We start from the raw sequence: 19930 nt of genomic DNA, 5'->3' as shown, positions 1-19930 counted from the left end.
ACTTTCAGTTTATGCCAATTAATCTATCAGTGACTGCAACAGAATTTCCATATCATGACGAAACATACAACTTGCATTTATGTATTAGTTAGATTTTCTTTTCACAAAGTACCATGGAGTTATACGTATGTTTTGTATGGTTAAAAAGATTGTAGAGAACGTGAAAGGGTAGAAGGATCTGACCAGAGATTGAAGGAAGATCATAATGTGCTAAAATGGAGGAATGACAAACAGGCTTTGTAAATGGATTGAAGCAGGAACAAAGATTAAACGGCAAATTTACTGTTCAAACATCGTACTTCTTGGGAGCAAAAACATGGCATTCAATGTCTGCATTGTCGAAAAATATCTCAGTGTAAACATACTAGATTCAGATTAATTGTGTTTATTGTAGAAAAATAGGCAGTACAAGGAACAACAATTTGTGAGGACAGAATGTGGTCAATTATATAATAGGAAATGGCTTGGTGTTTTCAAATTATGCATGAAGTGTATTGCAGTACAGTGGTTTTCACAGCACCAAGCAGAGTGAACACTTTTGTGAGCTGGTGACTGTGGTTATACATTGCATGCTTGCAAAGTTGTAACACTGCGGAATGTAACAAAATAGTTCTCAACAATTATCTCCACTGAGGGGCTCAACAGGGTGGGGCAGGAAATTAACAACAGTCTTTCAAAATAAATAAAAATGGTGCCAGCCTTTATGAAAGCTAATTCTCAATGTGCATCTTAGACCTTGTTTCAGTTCTAATAAAATGCCCGCCTGAGTGGCTGCTACACAGCGAAATGTGGAAGCAGGAAACAGAACCTGTGGCCAAACTCTTCAACCTGCCTTTTTAAATGTGTGGCGAGGTGGTGGCAATACAGAGGGTAGCACAGCTGACTTGTTATTGTCAGACGCACCACCAGTCCTATGGTGTATGCTAACTACAGGAAGCAGGTTGCAGAGTTATCCAGAGAGGCAGTTGACTGATCCACAGCCTGCGTACTCACTGCTAGGCAACAACGCCCCTGCTTGTAAATGACAATGAGGTTGCGAACAATCGGCCAGTCTCTGGCAAATTATCACCCCCATTTCTTCTTCCAAATGACACCCCATAAATAACAGGTGGCTCCCACTGCTCAATATCACGGATATAACATCAGGCAATGACATTGGCCACAAGGGCACTTCCATAAATTAATCGAACTAAGGGGGAAAAAGAGTAAAATAAAGAATTCAAATGTAGCTGCAAAATGTCCTAGTCCTAGCCCATTCTACAACCCCCCCTCCCCCAAGTAACCCATTTCATACGGTCAGGCAATGATTAAGCACAACACCAGGATTCTGCGATGACAATGCAATAATGAACTCAATCAAATTACCACAGAGCCCCTCGAAGACTGGTCATCGTAGGCTGACTCAACTCACAGACAAAGGTGTTTTTCCCTGAAAGCAAGATTGCAACTGTACCTTTGTAAATAATTTTCCAATTTACCCAGCATCATAATGACGGGTAAATGATTGGAGCCGCAAGATCTGTATTCGCTTTAATTTAGAAAGAGCTATCTAGGATTTGAGCAAGAATCTGATGGTGAGATTCATTGAATACAGTCCATGACCAGTGTAAATTATTGCAAGTTGATATTTAGATTGGCCATTCTCTATTACACTCACTATTGCTTCTTGAGTTTTAGAGATATTTAATGCAAAAGCAATACTGAGTTTTCTTCTCTGAATTTACCCAGATTTTCCTAAGATTCAATTCCCCTGCATTCATTTTCCCTTGTTTTTAAAAACACCATAACTATAAAGAGAAAAACAGGACATTAAATAGACATTAAAAAACTGACGAATGATCCTGAAAGTTATGACATATTGTTGAGCTACAATGAATACCTGCTTTACTTTGTAAATCACTGGATTAAATCTAACCTGGAAATAAGTGACTGGGCTAACGGAGGTAAAAAGTGTTGCATTACCCTATTAGCAAAAGTGTTCCATTACCCTATTAGCCCTGTTTAGCATCAACAATTAATTCAGAAAAATATTAATCAAACATTTAAAGCCCTTTCATTATTCGGCAGATTAATGGTACTCACAATGCACCCAAGGAGTTAAACTATATTCTTCTTGATGGATAAACTTTGGAAAACCTTTAGTTCCGACATTTCACAATAAATTTGCATCTATTACCACAAACATTTAAAGATGCTTTGAACCAGCATATGCCAGGAATTAAACTGTATAGCCTTTCTCATTATAAACACTTGACACTAGGGGGCACTGTTACACAATCTTTCCTAATGTAGAAGGAACTTTAGTTGTCGGATTAGTTGCCTTAATACCCTGTACTCCCTCTTACCTGGCTGCTTGACTATATTTCATGGCAATCGGCATTTGGCAAAGCATTATGGATATATTAGCTTTATTTCAGTCAAGAAGTTCTGCATGTAATAGGCAGAAGGTCAGACTATGTAAACAAGTGCACAGCTGCACATTTTGCTGAGAGTAGACGATTATTATTGTCCTTAGGCTGGGAATTCAAGGCCTGTTGTTTAACTCTGCTCGCTTGCCTGTGTCTGGGCTTATCAAAGGAATGCCTCGTTTTTACATAATATTGCTTATTAAACCATATAAAGTACTGCTATACTCTTGTGGGGTGGGGACTATTAGAAGGACGGTGGTCACTCTAACTCCCTCCACGAACTTTGTGTTATAATAAAAGACCTTTGCGAAACCTCAAAGTGTCGTCTAGTTTTTTCCACAACACCTAAGGTCCTGGCAAATACAGATGGTGTGAATGTGGACAGCAAAGCCTCCTCAGCAAAACCAAGTCATGGACTAATTGCATAATGTGCAGTGCAGGCATCTGTTTATAACAGTAACTGAGTGTTACACACAAAAATAGGTTTGCTGTGCACATGGACCGCTGAAAACACATTGCATTTTGTCCAATTCGATCCATGGATGTAATAATCAACATTTCACCAGTCCTAGTTTTGCCAAGAAGCAAATAAATCAAGACAACTTGATTATTTATTTGAGAACATGCAAAAATAGAACAGGAAACAAATGTTGATAATTATTCTTGACTGATGGCAAGTGAAGATAATGCATTTGCAAAACTGAATCATCACAACTGTTGGGAGATATTCCTCTGCAACCTTTAGCTCCAAGACATGAACAGACAGGGAGGGAAGGAATAAAAAATAAGTTAAAAATAGTAGTTCTTAAATCCATTATCAAGCCATAATTATGGTATTTGAATTCTTGGAAGACTAAAGTAGGCACTATTATTGAAAATCCTTATGTACGTATGTTTGGCAGCGATATTTAAATATATTGTCAAAAAAAAATCATTTTTTACCAAATACATATGTGTCATTGAAAATCCAACAAAACATTTGAAACAATCACGAGGAATGACAAAAAAAGAATATTTACACAAACCTAGGGCCTCTGATTTGGCTGATGGTCACCGTGTCAAGAATTTACATATTCCATGGGAAGTTAAATGAGGGCATATGGATAATGTCCTTTATAATTAGGGTTAAACGTCAAACAAGCCTTTTGCTGAGTTTTGGACAAGTCTTCAGATAAGAGTTTAAAAATAAACTTTAAAAAATAACTTTGAGACTTGAACATCAACGTTTTGTTGAACATTCCACATTAGTGAAAAAAAACATTGTACAAAAACATTTGATATTTTTCTAGTTTTGTGAATTTGGTCTGCATTTATTTTTCCCACAAGAAAGAATCATCATTTAGTAGCAAAGCCAGCTTTTCATTAAATGGCCGATAGAAATCCTCGAGAATCCTTCTAGTTTCTGGCAACATAGGTCCAAGGCTTTTGTCTTTGGGACGCCTGGTATTTGACGCAGGATTGTTTATGATGGCTGCCTCCTGGCGCTCCGTCAAATTTCCTGTTGAGGAGTAGCAGGAGAGCATTAGGAAAATATATCTAACAATAGCACATCAAATTTAAACCTTTCCTTTTAAATTTGGCGCCCTTTTTCTTTCCTCTTTGTGAGTTGGCCTTCTATTTTTGCTCCTCATCCTGCCATGAATTAAAGTAAGAGACGAGATTGGCTTTTGCGCCAGCAAATTGAGGCTGAAAATGGGGGGGGAAGGTAGACGGCTTTCTTCTGAGTTAAATATCATGGCTCTGTGCAGTTACAGGAGTGTAATTGCTTAAACTAATACCTCGATGCTCATCAACATTCAGTGACCTGAATTACTAATGATTTAAAGCATTCCCTGTCATAGGCTATGATCTGAAGCATAGACTGCCCGTGTTTAATAAAGTGTTCCGTTTTTTAAAAATAGAGAGGCATTAGGTTTCCGATTAAGCTTTGCACTCATTCCAATTTGCACTGGTAACCTCTTCAGTCACTTGGTTAATCTGACGATCAGGAAAGAGGTATTTGGGAGTTGACCAAAACAAAAACCTGCCAATCAGCTTCAACTCCCAGCTGCTTCCTTGATGTGCACTCTGACAAAGGAAGGTTCAACGAAAGGCTGCTATTTCTGTGAGCCAGTTTAACAAAACATTGGTTTTGTTCCTGGAGCCAGTGGAATTTATTGTGAAGAGGACACAAAAGGGTAAGGGGCTTGAGACTGGAAAGCATGTTACCAAGACAAAATTATCATTTGAACCACTTGTAAATCTAGTCGGACTTATTACGGCCATTAATGTCTAGCATCAAATAGCTACAACGTTTCTTTGCTTGTCTGAATTTTAGGATGTGGAAATGCCACCGTTGGACTGGGGTGGGCACAGTAAGAAGTCTTACAACACCAGGTTGAAGTCCAACAGTTTTGAATCACTAGCTTTCGGAGGCTCCTTCCTCAGGTGAATTTTAGGAGGGGAATTATTTCAAAAAGAGGCCCTCAAGTTAAGGCATTTACAAAGCTGAATTTAAACCCAATGCTGTTATCCATAAGTCAGCATGGTTTATTCCAGTCCATCATTAAATTTGGATGAGATACTTCATTTTATAACCATGAAATATTTGCTTATACTATTAAAGTACCATTGAATCAGATATATTGCTATTAAATGTGTTAAAGCTATCTCCAAGTATGAACCTTCCTTTGTCAGAGTGCACATCAAGGAAGCAGCTTATGCTACGTCAAGAGAATAACAAAACAGTATGCTTCGACTGCATACTGTCTTGTTATTCTCTTGACGTAGCATAAGCAGCTTCCTTGATGTGCACTCTGACAAAGGAAGGTTCAGACTTGGAGATAGCATTAACACATTTATTAAACTGTTGACGATTCTCCTACTTGGATTCGACTCTCCTGCTAATCTTGCTATAGCTACTCAGACTAACTAACCAGTCTGCTACAACCTACGTGGTGGGTGTGATGTGTTTCAATCAACCCTATGTACTCACTAAGTGTCTCTACTGGAAAGAGACTGAGCATGTGTGCTGTGTCCTTTTATATGGGTAGCCCCCTTGTGGTAGTGTCACCTCTGTGTGTGTCTCGACTGCCCATTGGTCGTGTCCTATCTTAATGACCTATTGGTTGAATGTCTGTGTGTCATGATGTCTCTGGTGCTCCCTCTAGTGTCTAGCTAGGTGTAGTGTATTTATATTAACCCCTTGTGTATTTACAGTGATGCATATCACCATGCATACCAGCTGTTGGGATACTGGGGTCACATTCCCTGACTATATAACCATAAAGAAGAGTTAATATAAACAGAAACTAAACAATTATGCAGCATGGATATCCCAGAATGTGGCGTTCTTCCCTTCCTGTAACCCAGAGCTGGATTCTCCGCCCGCCACGCTGCATTTCTTCCCCGACCCGCCGGCGGGATTCTCCGTTACGCCGACCGGTCAATGGGGCGTCCCATTGTGGGGCAGTCCCATGCCGTTGGGAAACCCCCGGGCGTTGGCAAAATGGAGAATCCCAGCAGCGGAGAATCCCGCCCCCTATCTTTGAAATACTATTTGGAATGATTGGTCACATAAAGGGCTGTTCCTGTTCAAAGTCACAGAAAAGGGCTCTTTTTACCCAGATCCGGGTGGAACTTTGATGAAAAGGTGTAGGTGAATGTTAGAGGAGTAGTTTACCCCTGGAATGGTATGTCTTCTGATCACCGGACCCGGCAGAAAACAGTGAGACATTTGGCTGGAAAGTTGAAACAGTCTTGTGCGTCACAGACAGTCTCTTCCAGCATGCAGGCGGGGGAGGGGCAAGCTGTAAGGCCCCAGATACAGGAACTGATGACTTTTATTAAGAAGGAATTCCATAAACAGAGGAAAGAAATGCATGAGGATCACACAAAGGCCATTGCAGAAGCTGTGGCATCCCTGAAGAGTACTTTGGAGCGGATGGAGAGGTGTTTGGAGGTGCAGGGGTCACAGATTCGGGAGATTGAAGGAGTTATCGTGGACCACAGAAATCGTGTGGTGGCTCTGGAAGCGGAGGTGGGGCTCCTAGGAGACCTTTGTAAAACGCTGAGGGCAAAGGTTGAGGAGCAGGAGAATACCTCGAGAAGACAGAACCTGCGAATAGTGGGCCTGCCTAAAGGAATGGAAGGTGTGAGTACCACGAGGTTCGTCTCGAGGATGCTGGCGGGACTGGTGGCAGAAGGGGTGCTAGATAAGGCACCTGAAGTGGACCGAGCGCATAGGTCTCTGAGGCAAAAGCCTAGAGCTGGGGAGCCGCCACGGGCGGTGATCGTGAGACTCCATAAATTTGTGAAGAAAGAGAAAATTCTACGGTGGGCCAGGGAGAAGCGTAGCTGCGACTCGGAGGGAAATAACGTCCGGATTTATCAGGACATCAGAGCCGAGTTGGCAAAACGGCAGGCAGGCTTCAACAAGGCCAAGGCGGTGCTGTACCGGCGGCAGATCTGGTTTGGGGTGCTCTACCCGGCAGAATTATGGGTGACGTTCGGAGGCCGGGAGTATTATTTTGAGATCCCAGAAGCGGCCGAAGACTTCATTAAGAAGCATAAACTGGGGGAGAACTGAGTGGACAATGCTTGGGAACCGGGATGATGGCACTATATAATGGTCGGGAGCATGTTTGAAGTGAGTGTAGCGATTGGGGGATTTTCGCCTTTCTTTGTGGGGGGGTGGGGTTTCTGTTCAATGTTGAGATTGGAAGGAGTTGTAGGGGTGAAAAGTTTATGTGGGGATGGATGTTCCCACCCACCCCTCCTGTTTTATGGGACTGTTTGTGTTTAACATCTGTTTGTTTGCTTTTGGAGAAGGCTACCTGGAGTTCAGGAGAGGTCCTTGTTTGGGTGGGGGAGGGTAAGGTCAGCAGGAGGCCTTCTTCTTTGAGCTGAGGAGTGGGAGGGAGAGGTAGGGGGAGGTCATTAGGATGTGCCTTTGGGCAGGGGCAGCCGTGCTAGCAGGTTATGCTGAACGGAAGTGAGGTGGTGGGGGAGAAGGCCAAGAGGGGTGGCCGGGGGGAGGGGGAAAGGGGAAGTGGGGGGGAAGAAGGGGAAGGGGTAAAGCGGGGAGGGTTTTTCTGCGACGCGGCAGGGGGTGAGGGATGACATGGTCAAGGGCGAAGAAAGGGGCCATCTGGGCTGGGCAAGGTACAGAGTGGAATTAAAGGGGCAGGAGTTAAGTGGGGAAGATGACGGACGGTGTAAATCAAACCTGGCATTTACCGGCGGGACAAGGCGGTGTGGGCGGGCTCTGGGGTCCTGGGGGGGGCGCGGGGCGATCTGACCCCGGGGGGTGCCCCCACTGTGGCCTGGCCCGCGATCGGGGCCCACCGATCCGCGGGCGGGCCTGTGCCGTGGGGGCACTCTTTCCCTTCCGCCTCCGCTACGGCCTCCACCAGGGCGGAGGCGGAAGAGACTCTCCCCACTGCGCATGCGCGGGAAACTGACAGCGGCCACTGACGCTCCCGCGCATGCGCCGGGAAACTGTCAGCGGCCGCTAACGCTCCCGCGCATGCGCCACATTTCCGCCCCAGCTGGCGGGGCATCAAACGCCATTTCCGCCAGCTGGCGGGGCGGAAATCTCTCCGGCCTCGGCCTAGCCCCTCAATGTTGGGGCTCGGCCCTCAAAGATGCGGAGCATTCCGCACCTTTGGGCCGGCGCGATGCCCGTCTGATTGGCGCCGTGTTTGGCGCCAGTCGGCGGACATCGCGCCGCTGGGGGAGAATTTTGCCCCTTGTTAGGAGTCTAGTTTGAGGGCTATGGTGATGGCAGTATTGCCAATGGCTCAGAGTAGGTTTTCAAGGAGCCCAGTGCAGTCCACGGTGAAGATATGGGCCAAAATTCTCCGACCCCCCGCCGGGTCGGAGAATCACCGGGGGCTGGCGTGAATCCCGCCCCTGCCGGTTGCCAAAGTCTCCAGCACCGGAGATTCGGCGGGGGCGGGAATCGCGCCGGTTGGCGGGCCCCCCCGCTCGATTCTCCGGCCCACATGGGCCGAAGTCCCGCCGCTAAAATGCCAGTCCCGCCGGCGTAAATTACATCACCTGCCTTACCGGCGGGACAAGGCGGCGCGGGCGGGCTCCGGGGTCCTGGAGGGGGCGCGGGGCGATCTGGCCCCGGGGGGTGTCCCCACGGTGGCCTGGCCCGCGATCGGGGCCCACCGATCCACGGGCGGGCCTGTGCCGTGGGGGCACTCTTTCCCTTCCGCCTCCGCCACGGTCTCCGCCATGGCGGAGGCGGAAGAGACTCCCTCCACTGTGGCTGCTGACGCTCCCGTGCATGCGCCGCCCGGAGATGTCATTTCCGCACCAGCTGGTGGGGCACCAAAGCCCTTTTCCGCCAGCTGGCGGGGCGGAAATTCGTCCAGCGCGGGCCTAGCCCCTCAATGTTTTGGGCGCCAGTCGGCGGACATCGCGCCGTTTCCGGAGAATTTCGCCCATGGAATCAGCTGAGGAGGCATTTTAGGGTGGAAGGGATGTTGGTGCAAACGCCGCTGTGTGAGAATCATGGGTTTGAGCCGGGGGGGGATGGATAGTGTATATAGGAGGTGGAGGGAAGTGGGGCTGGTCAAGGTGAGGGATTTGTATTTGGAGGAAGGGTTCGCCAGTCTGGAGGAGCTAAGGGAGAGGGTAGAGCTGCCGAGGGGTAGTGAGTTCAGGTATCTGCAGGTTAGGGACTTTGCACGATAGGTCTGGAGGGGTTCCCTAGATTGCCGGGATACGCCCTGCTGGAACGACTGCTGCTTCCGGCTGTGGAAGGGGAGGGAAGAATTGGGGAAATATATAAGTGACTTGGGAGCAGGGAGGCGAGCGGGTGGTGAAGATCAGGGAGAAATGGGAAGCGGAGTTGGGAATGGAGATCAATTGGGGACTATGGAATGAGGCATTATGAAGGGTAAACGGGACCTCCTCTTGTGCAAGGATTAGCCTGATACAGTTTAAGGTGGTGCAAAGGGTGCATATTACTCGGGCGAGAATGAGTGGGTTCTTTCAGGGGGTATCAGATGAGTGTGCGAGATGTGGGCGGGGGCCAGCGAATCCCGAATCCCGTGCACATGTTTTGGGGTTGCGAAAAATTGGGAAGATTCTGGGCGGGAGTGTTTGTGGTCTTAGCCAGGATAGTGGAGTAGGGAGTGGACCCGGACCCTTTGGTGGCGATATTTGGGGTTTCAGAGAAGCCGGAGCTCATGGAGAGGAGGAAGACCGGTGTCTTGGCCTTCGCCTCTCTGATTGCACGGCGACAAATTTTGCTGGAGTGGCGGTCGGCATCGCCACCGGGGGTAGCAGCTTGGTTGGGTGACCTGTATGACTTCCTGCGGTTAGAGAAGATAAAGTATGAGTTAAGGGGCTCAGCAGGGGAGTTTGAGAAAAGGTGGGGGATGTTTGTGACCGTGTTTGAGGAGCTGTTCGTCACAGGGGGGTGGGGGTGATGGGGAGAGGGGGTTGAAAAAGGAGAAAAATCTGTCAAACTGTAAAGTTGATTGTTGGGAAGAATGTTTCCCGGGGTGTTTATTTGCTGTAACCTACTTTGATACAAGTTTGAATAAAATGCGTTTTTTTTTTAAAATCAATACTGGACAATATAAAAGTAGCTGCCCATTCAGCCCATTGAGCCTGTTGTGCCTTTCAGTTTACCCGTGTTTTATAAGAACATAAGACAGGAGAAACGTATTGTGACTGCGGCCGGGAAGTAAAATTAAACAAGCATGTGTCTTAAAAACAAAGCCCATCTTTCCCAGATTGCCAGCAGCATTAGGGGTCCAACCTGAAAGGATTGACAATCCTGACAACGCCATAGGCCTTGACTTTTAAAGCAACTGTCTGAAGCAAAAGCATTGTTACAATATGCAAAATTATATGGGAAAGGTTGTCTTGGAGGAAATTAGCTGAAGAACGGCCCTCAGCCAGGGGGGCCTTGAAAAGGCAAATAGATATTGAGGCAAATAGATTCCCATACCGGCTGAGGTTATTTATGAAGGCCTTCTCGAACCTTGCCCTTCACCTGAGGTATGGTGATTTTCAGGTTAAATCACCACCAGTTAGCGCTCCTCAAGCACGGGCAGCACGGTAGCATTGTGAATAGCACAATTGCTTCACAGCTCCAGGGTCCCAGGTTTGATTCCGGCTTGGGTCACTGTCTGTGCGGAGTCTGCACATCCTCCCCGTGTGTGCGTGGGTTTCCTCCGGGTGTTCCGGTTTCCTCCCACAGTCCAAAGATGTGCGGGTTAGGTGGATTGGCCATGATAAATTGCCCTTAGTGTCCTAAATTGCCCTTAGTGTTGGGTGGGGTTACTGGGTTATGGGGATAGGATGGAGGTGTTGACCTTGGGTAGGGTGCTCTCTCCAAGAGCCGGTGCACACTCGATGGGCCGAATGGCCTCCTTCTGCACTGTAAATTCTATGAAAGGAGAATGCACCCTCTGGCCATCTGGGACTATGTCGACAACTTACTTTATTTACTAGATATTAAAGATATCTTGGATGTTATTTTCACTTTACCATTCCGAGAAAGATTAGCACCAGTTCCTAACTATTCAGAAGCAATTTAATTGGGGGTTGAAATCCACGCTCAAAGTGTCCTAACTGACTTCAATTTGAGTTTTTGCTGATTTAATCTTAAGTATTGAATATGCTGATCCTTAGAGTTCTCAACAATGTATTTTCGGAAGCACACTGCTGTTAACTAATTTGCTCTAGAATGATATTTTTTAACAAATACCTTCAGCATAGAAATGCAGCTTAATCTGAAAACATACCCAAGCTTAAGAATTCAAAGACTCTCTGCATACTCTTTTTCAAATTAGCGGCGTGTTCTTCCAGTTGGAGAATGAGGAATTGTTTTTTGTTGTAAACTGCATACCAGTCCCACAGAAAAACTGCATACAACCCAATTTGCAATCTCACCTAAAAAGAAAAAGAAAGACAACATAAGTTTGGCAATTCTACCCTCGTTCATCTGTTTCTTTTGCAGCCAATCGCTTTATGTAAAATATTTGGCCAATAGTACTGAATATTTTTAAAGGATTCCGATCGGTTGGTCCCTTTGAATTACAAGGTAAGCATTTTGTAAGATCAGCGACACAACACCAGTGCACTGGCCCACTGCACAACAGGTGAAGGGAGGAGTTCCCGGTGGAGAAAATACAGGAGGAAGGAATACGACAACAAGGGAAAATTTCTGTGGGGTTTTCCCAATCCCCTACTGTAACCCCAGCAGAAATCCTAATGACACGTTGTGAATTTACCCTATTTCTCCAGGATTCCAGTGATCTAGTGATCAAGCCAAGTCAAACCATGCCACCCTAAAAAAAGCTACTGTCGACCATTTGGAAAGAAATAATGACAAGAGGCCAAAGAGGAGATAATCTAGCTGTCTTATTGGTCAGGGAAAAGTGCAGTTAGCATCAAGGTTCAACATCAGGCACTGTAAAAGAAATAAATTAGGCACATGGCCCCATGTTGTTAACTGCTTTCTTTAAAGAAAAAATGCATCACAAACATACAGTATAAGTGGCAGATAAGGGGCGAAATTCTCCCCCAACGGCGGGATGTCCGCCGACTGGCGCCAAAGCCGGCGCCAATCAGACGGGCATCGCGCCGGCCCAAAGGTGCGGAAGGCTCCGCATCTTTGGCGGCCTAGCCCCAACATTGAGGGGCTAGGCCGACGCCGGAGGGATTTCCGCCCCGCCAGCTGGCGGAAATGGCGTTTGTTTCCCCGCCAGCTGGCGCGGAAATGAGGCGCATGCGCGGGAGCGTCAGCGGCCGCTGTCAGTTTCCCGCGCATGCGCAGTGGGGAGAGTCTCTTCCGCCTCCGCCATGGTGGAGGCCGTAGCGGAGGCGGAAGGGAAAGAGTGCCCCCACGGCACAGGCCCGCCCGCGGATCGGTGGGCCCCGATCGCGGGCCAGGCCACCGTGGGGGCACCCCCCGGGGTCAGATCGCCCCGCGCCCCCCCCCCAGGACCCCGGAGCCCGCCCACGCCGCCTGGTCCCGCCGGTAAATACCAGGTTTGATTTACGTCGGCGGGACAGGCAATTCCTGGGCGGGACTTCGGCCCATCCGGGCCGGAGAATCCAGCGGGGGGTCCCGCCAACCGGCGCGGCCGGATTCCCGCCCCCGCCCAATCTCCGGGAGCGGAGACTTCGGCGGGGGTGGGATTCACGGCGGCCAACGGCCATTCTCCGACCCGGCGGGGGGTCGGAGAATGACGCCCAAGATGTCCTTCATCTGATCCCAGAAACCTGGATGAAAAACCAGGAAAAGGCAGGTGACACCAAGTAGGGAGGGAGGATTGACGACAGGTAAGAATGTTCAAAGTTCTCAAACCCTGGCAAAAATGACGTATATCTGACAATTGAGATACAAGAATAATTAGCAGAGAAGTGGCGACCACAGTAAGAAAGCATTAGAATGATTACAGAAATGAATGAAAGAAAGATTAAAAACTGTATGTGAGAAAAGGATTGCTTGTTGGCCTATCTTGAATCCTGTCCAAGCGTGTTAGAGAAATTATCATGGAACCTCTATGGGACCAGTAGGCAGTTTTGGATAGACTAAATGGGTGAGACGCTATTACTATCCCAGAGCAGACCCCAACAGTGGCTAGGATACTTGACCAAAATCCCGATCTTTTAGTTTATTTGAAAGGCTGTGCGGAAAGAATGATTCACTCCAGGAGTGATTGCATGAAGAAATAGGGCTTTGGTAATTTTAAAACAAAACTTTATTTTGACTACAATATTAAACTTTTTAACTTCACACCCAAAATGAACAGCTTACAATTTACACCTTAATCACTACTACTCAATTTCCCATTAAACAACACGAAAAGAAACATACAGCTCTTAATCTATCTTACTGTCAAAGAATTGTAGACTCAATGTCAGGCAGATCAGAATTTAACTCGTCTCTCTACAGCTTTCTCCAAAATAAACTGGGCGGGATTCTCTCAGCCCGCGCCGGTTCGGAGAATCGCTGGGCCGGGCACGATTCGCGCGATACCACCCTGACGCCGGTCCGCTGATTCTTTGGTGACCGGAGAATCGGCGCCATTGGTGCCTATGCGGCGCCAGTCGGGGGCCGCTCTACGCGCCACCCCCGGCGATTCTCCGCCCGGGATGGGTTGAGTGGCCGCCAAGAAACCCGAGTCCCACCGGCGCCGTTCATATCTGGTCTTACCCGGCGGGACCTCGGCGTCCATCCTGTCGGGGCGGCCTGGTGGGGGAGGGGGATTGGGGGGTCTGACCCCGGGGGTGGGGGAGGGGCCTTCACCATGGCCTGGCCCACGATCGGGCCTACCGATCGGCGGGCCGGCCTCTCCTGGTGGGGGCCTCTTTTGCTCGCGCCGGCCCCTGTAGCCCTACAGCACTGGTGTTAAACTCTCCAGTTTTTACGACAGCGTCAACATTCTGCCGTCAGAACGAGAATCCCACCCACTGTCTTTCTCCACAGCTTTCTCCAAAAAGACAACGGGCGGGATTCTCCAATCCTGGGGCTAAGTGTTGACGCCATCGTAAACGCCAGAGCGTTTTACGACGGCGCCAAGTGGCCCTTAGGATCAGCGATTCTGCGCCGCACAGGGGGCCAGCACGGCACTGGAGCGCCTCACGCTGCTCCAGCTGCCGCTACCAGCGTCAGCATGGGTCCGCACATGCGCGCCATGGCCGGCACGAGTTTGCGCATGCGCACCACGGCCAGCGCAAGTTCGCGCTTGCGTGTGCGTTGCCGTATCTGTGCCGGCCCCAAAGCAACATGGCGGAGACCTACAGGGGCCGGCGGGGAGGAACGTAGGCCTCCACTGAGATAAACCCACCCGCTGATTGGTAGGCCCCGATCTCGGCCAGGCCACTGTGGAGCCCCCCTCTGGAGTCGGATCCCCCCTCCCCCCACCAGGCTGCCCCCCACAGCCAGAACACCGAGGACCCGCCGGGTAGGACAACACAAGAACGACGCCGGCGGGACTCGGCCGAACTCCGCAGGCACACGGCCCATTGTGTGGGGAGAATCGGCGGACCTGCGTCCCCCCCCCCCCCCGACGATTCTCCAACCCGGTGCGGGGTCGGAGAATCCCGCCCAACCTCTCGCCACAGCTTTCTCCAAAAAACACCTCTCTCCACAGCTCATCAAAATGTCTCTGGATTCTTTGGCTCCACGCAGCAATGACCTCATCTCCTCAAGCTGAAAAACAAATGATCTTTGCAGGCAGCAAAGAGCATTAACTCCCCAAGGACTTACCCAGCCAAACCACAGTTCATTAGCCTAGACTGAAAAACACATTTCTTTGTCAATTTCAACTTCTAGCTGCTAAAAGCATCCAGGCCCTGCAAAACAGTATTATTTTTTTTAAACATTACCATTGCAGTCAAACACACTCTAACCCCAGGTTTTTAACCCTGCCCAATACATTTAATCCAATATTCCAATAGTCTTCCAGTCGTCACAACACCTTGAAGGGAGAGATATTCTGGATTGAACGGTATAGCTACAAATTCTATACATACAAACTGTTTTTTCTCCAAACACTAACTCTCAGTCTCCCTCTAAAGGAGGAAATAAGATTAATCCATATTAAAGAAAAACTAGGCAACTGTTCCCTCCAACAAAACAGGATGGCCCTAACTTCCTCGGAGTGGCAATCAGTGACAGATTGCCACTCATTGGAAATTTACTTCTGCTTAAAATGGAAAGTGCTTGTATCACCCGACCCTCCTGACTTAGGCTGGGGGAGACTGAAGAAGCGAAGCGCGTCTAGGGCTTCAGTGGTGAAGTGCAAAAGGAGTGGAGGATGCGCCCCTTTCTGTGGCACTAGCTGCTGTAAAGTATGTGAGTTTAAAGGTCCCATTGAAAAGGAGAAGGTAAGTTTCTAAGGCAAGTGAATGGGATGTGGGGTGAAGATCTGGGCATGGGTTAGGGTGGGGGTCGGGGTGGACATCGAAAGTCAGACATTGGAGAATGCAGGTGGGGGCGTGGGCTGGGATGGCAAGTGGGGGATCAGGCTAGTGTGGAATTAGGTCCAGTCAGAGGTTTCATGCTGAGGGGCAGGGTGGAGAATCCTGGGGGGGGTGACGCTTGGTTGGCTGGGGCTGGATGTACCATGCAGCTCTCATTCTGTGTGTTTAAAGTAGTTACTCTGAAATTACAAGTGTTTCTTTTCCCTTCCAATTCCTTCAGAGTAACAAGGAGTGTGAAACTGGCAGAACCAGCTGAAATTAATGATTTAAATCACCTCTGTCAGGTGGTTTCCAGCCCGGCGCAATTGTCCAGAGGAAGTTAGCGCTTTTGCACAATTGCTGGGTAAATCCTTATGTGGGAACTTCCAAAAGAAATACCCGGCGCACATCTTTGGGGTACCCTCCCAAATACGATACTGGGGAGCCAGGAAATTATGGTAAATTGTAAGAATGGAACTTGATACACTTGAAGGTGCAGTATATTTTATTTTGGAATTACCTTGAAGTCAAAACTGTAATATTGGCAAATAGTATTCTCAGGCTCTGGTTTCTTCTGGTAATCAAATGCAGATTGCCATTCAAAAAGCTTGCAATGGTTATCTTCCCATAATCCAGCTGTTTCAACATATTTACGTATCAACTATATGAAATGTCTATGGGTATCGATGTCTCTAAAAGCAGACACCATTTGGAAGGGGTAGAAGGAAAGAAAGAATCACAGTTAAGGAAGGTTACCAAGGAATGAATACTAAGGTTTAAATTTTATTTTGTGGTCCAAATTAGAATTATCAAACAAAGCCACAAAATGTTTTATACAAACATGGGATTTTCTGCACAACCCGCCATGTGTTTCGCGATGGACGCGGCCTGCCAATGGCCGACGGAGGGATCTTCTGCTTCTGCCGCATATTTCCCGTTGACTGCACCCCCTGCCCCTGGGAAACCAATGGAGGGGGTGCGCCATTGGCTGGGCGGGACTGGAAGATCCCGCCATTGTGAATGGCCAGAAAGTTCTAGCTGCTGTGTTTGCACATTCATTTTATATGTTGCAATTTCTAGGTTTAAGTAATTTAGATAAAGAAATTTTGTTTGAAAAATGAAAGGCAGTATAGCATTCTTGTTACCACAGCGAGACTATAGATTTGCAGGAGAAAAAGTAGATTCCAGCAGGCTGTTCCCAACACCCTGCACTTTAACTCCAATCCCTCCAGGCAGATGCAAGTATGATGATTGTTACGTTCCTCACTGGATGACCTTGAGGGACACTGGCTAAAAACTTCATTGAGGATATTGAATTAATTTTGAATATGTTTTCAAATAATTCACATTAACGCCTTGAAATGTAGGGTGAAGACATATAGCTCCTTTATGGGCCAAGTAAAAGCAAATCAACACCAACTGATGGCATTTGAAATCATCTACAGATGGAAAAATTCTACAGGGAGAAAAAAAGTAACCTAACAGAAGTTAATGGGGAGCAGAAAATTCTGTGCATCAATTGTACTGAGTTATAGACAAGACTTCAAGTGTCGTGAAGGTAGAACTTGAACTCATCACTACAGATATGGTAAATTAGCTAGTGTATTAATGGCGCCTTCTATGGGATGCCAATACTCCTGTTAACCTAACATGTAAAGTAGTGGCTGCTGGCGAATGCAGCATATTCTCAATTTTCCACAGTTAGTCTCCAGGTTGTTAATAAGGCAAAATAGAACCAGTTTTATTCATTGCAATCCATCTGTGAGAGGCAGTCAAGGGGTTAATGGAGAGCATTACATGTTGGATCTTATCCCCCAACCTAAGTGAACAAATATGCACTTTACTGCATGAGATACTGGAAGTTAATCGGCAGGAACAGAAACTGGAATCTTGTTCTCAAAACAAAGATGTCCTTACAGTCAGACAGCCAAGCCCAAACCTGTTACCTCAAGCTCATAAGCAATGAATCAAGAGAATGTCTGAGGCTGGGCCAATTGGCCAACTGGTTCGAGACACAAATTGATAAATGCTGGTACTCAATATGCTGTAGGTACTAAACTATTCCAAGGTTTTTAGTGTCAGAAAAACAAATAAGTCAACATGGCATTTTTATTTTAGCATATACAGAAAATGTTTGATGTATTGTTTGAAAAATCCACTGAAGGTATAAAAACCCATTATTTTGTCAGGAGGATTCTTACACCACTGTATATATGTTTTATTTAGGACCCTTAATAGCCAGAGAAGACTTACATTATCTGGGCTGGATGCTAATACTTGTCCTAGAGGTAGAAAGTGTATTTTAACGCACTGTGTCACTACATCTTCTAAATCTTTTTAAACTGTTTCAGCTGGTTATTATTCTCTTGTCATCATACATACCTTAAAGAATATTTGTAAAGGAAAAGAAATATTATTAGAAATCAACACAAATGGCTAAGAAAATAACTGTAATGGGTTTGCAAATCTTGCCTTGCCTTCAATCTGGTTATCCTTGAATTATAGTATGAAACACCACAGAAGATTCAGGAACGAAAGGTGCAGCACGGTAGCATAGTGGCTAGCACTGTGGCTTCACAGCGTCAGGTGCCCAGGTTCGATTCCCCGCGGGGTCACTGTCTGCGGAGGCTGCACGTTCCCCCGCGTCGGTGTGGGTTTCCTCCCACAGTTCAAAGACGTGCAGCTTAGGTGTGTTGCTCATGCTAAATTTCCCTTAGTGTCCAAAAAGGTTAGGAGGGGTTACTGGGTTAGGGGGATAGGATGAAAGTGAGGGCTTAAGTGGGTCGGTGCAGACTCGATGGGCTGAATGGCCTCCTTCTGCACTGTATGTTCTATGTTAGCGGGGCACCTGGAGGGAAATTGTCCCATTGGGCAGACGCAGCATGGGTTCATAAAGGGTAGGTCGTGTCTGACTAATTTGGTAGAATTTTTTGAGGACGTTACCAGTGCAGTAGATAACGGGGAGCCAATGGATATGGTATATCTGGATTTCCAGAAAGCTTTTGACAAGGTGCCACACAAAAGGTTGCTGCATAAACTAAAGATGCATGGCATTGAGGGTAAAGTGGTAGCATGGGTAGAGGATTGGTTAACTAACAGAAAGCAGAGAGTGGGGATAAATGGGTGTTTCTCTGGTTGGCAACCTGTAACTAGTGGGGTCCCTCAAGGATCAGTGTTGGGCCCGCAGTTGTTCACAATTTACATAGATGATTTGGAGTTGGGGACCAAGTGCAATGTGGCAAAGTTTGCAGACGACACTAAGATGAGTGGTAAAGCAAAAAGTGCAGAGGATACCGGAAGTCTGCAGAAGGATTTGGATAGGTTAGGTGAATGGGCTAGGGTCTGGCAGATGGAATTCAATGTTGCCAAGTGTGAGGCTATCCATTTTGGGAGGAATAACAGCAGAATGGATTATTATTTAAATGGTAAGATGTTAAAACATGCTGCTGTGCAGAGGGACCTGGGTGTGCTGGTGCACGAGTCGCAAAATGTTGGTGTGCAGGTGCAACAGGTGAATCGAGTTTTGTCTTTCATTGCTAGAGGGATGGAGTTCAAGACTAGGGAGGTTATGCTGCAATTGTATAAGGTGTTGGTGAGGCCACATCTGGAGTATTGTGTTCAGTTTTGGTCTCCTTACCTGAGAAAGGACATATTGGCACTGGAGGGAGTGCAGAGGAGATTCACTAGGTTGATCCCAGAGTTGAGGGGATTAGATTATGACGAGAGGTTGAGTAGACTGGGACTGTACTCATTGGAGTTTAGAAGGATGCGGGGGGGATCTTATTGAAACATATAAAATTATGAAGGGAATAGATAGGATAGATGCGGGCAGGTTGTTTCCACTGGTTGGGGAAAGCAGAACTAGGGGGCATAGCCTCAAAATAAGGGGAAGTAGATTTAGGACCGAGTTTAGGAGGAACTTCTTCACCCAAAGGGTTGTGAATCTCTGGAATTCCTTGCCCAGTGAAGCAGTTGAGGCTACTTCTTTACACGTTTTTAAGAAAAAGATAGATACCTTTCTAAAGAATAAAGCGATTCGGGGATATGGTGTACGGGCCGGAGAGTGGAGCTGAATCCACAAAGATCAGCCATGATCTCATTAAATGGCGGAGCAGGCTCGAGGGGCCAGATGGCCTACTCCTGTTCCTAGTTCTTATGTTCTTATGTTATGTTCTATGACAGGACTGGATTGCACATTATGGCTTAGCACATTTTTGGGCAATGGCTTTTTGAGTCTGATGGGCTGACATTTCCTCCCAGAATTACATATTAGGCTCTTAAGTGACCTGACTTTTTGCAGTGTTACCCCAATTCCTAATGGGTATGTGTCTACAGCACTAGACTGCAAATAATATAATATATAGTACAGAATAAGACTTTACTGTCCATGCAAAAGTGGAAGTTGTCTTTGACTTCACCTCCAGTATAATATTCCTTGACACCAAATCGATAGACTCTGAGCAGATGACAACTGTCAAACAGATGTGTCACACTGATGTAGTAAAGAGGTCTCCTGAAAGGCTTAAACACACTGCAGATAGATTTACTTTGCATCTCTTCATTCTACACTGGAGTACATGATGATGATAATTGATACCAAA

The 19930-nt window shown here is 47.0% G+C and overlaps 1 protein-coding gene across 1 annotated transcript in view; it reads right to left on the bottom strand.

The window, feature by feature from the left end:
• Nucleotides 1–369: 369 nt before the first annotated feature.
• The window catches only part of chst15 (carbohydrate (N-acetylgalactosamine 4-sulfate 6-O) sulfotransferase 15), a 106943-nt gene continuing 87382 nt past the window's right edge, over nucleotides 370–19930 (bottom strand). Inside the window, exons 7-8 of the mRNA XM_072479269.1 lie at nucleotides 11159–11306; nucleotides 370–3906 (exon numbers count right to left, since the gene is read on the bottom strand). Coding sequence (XP_072335370.1) covers nucleotides 3719–3906; nucleotides 11159–11306 — 336 coding nt within the window. The 3' untranslated portion in view covers nucleotides 370–3718. The remainder of the gene's footprint in view (nucleotides 3907–11158; nucleotides 11307–19930) is intronic.

The sequence above is a fragment of the Scyliorhinus torazame genome, chromosome 16 (assembly GCF_047496885.1).
Source record: "Scyliorhinus torazame isolate Kashiwa2021f chromosome 16, sScyTor2.1, whole genome shotgun sequence".
Taxonomy (NCBI): domain Eukaryota; kingdom Metazoa; phylum Chordata; class Chondrichthyes; order Carcharhiniformes; family Scyliorhinidae; genus Scyliorhinus; species Scyliorhinus torazame.
This window is presented reverse-complemented; position numbering and strand designations above follow the sequence as displayed.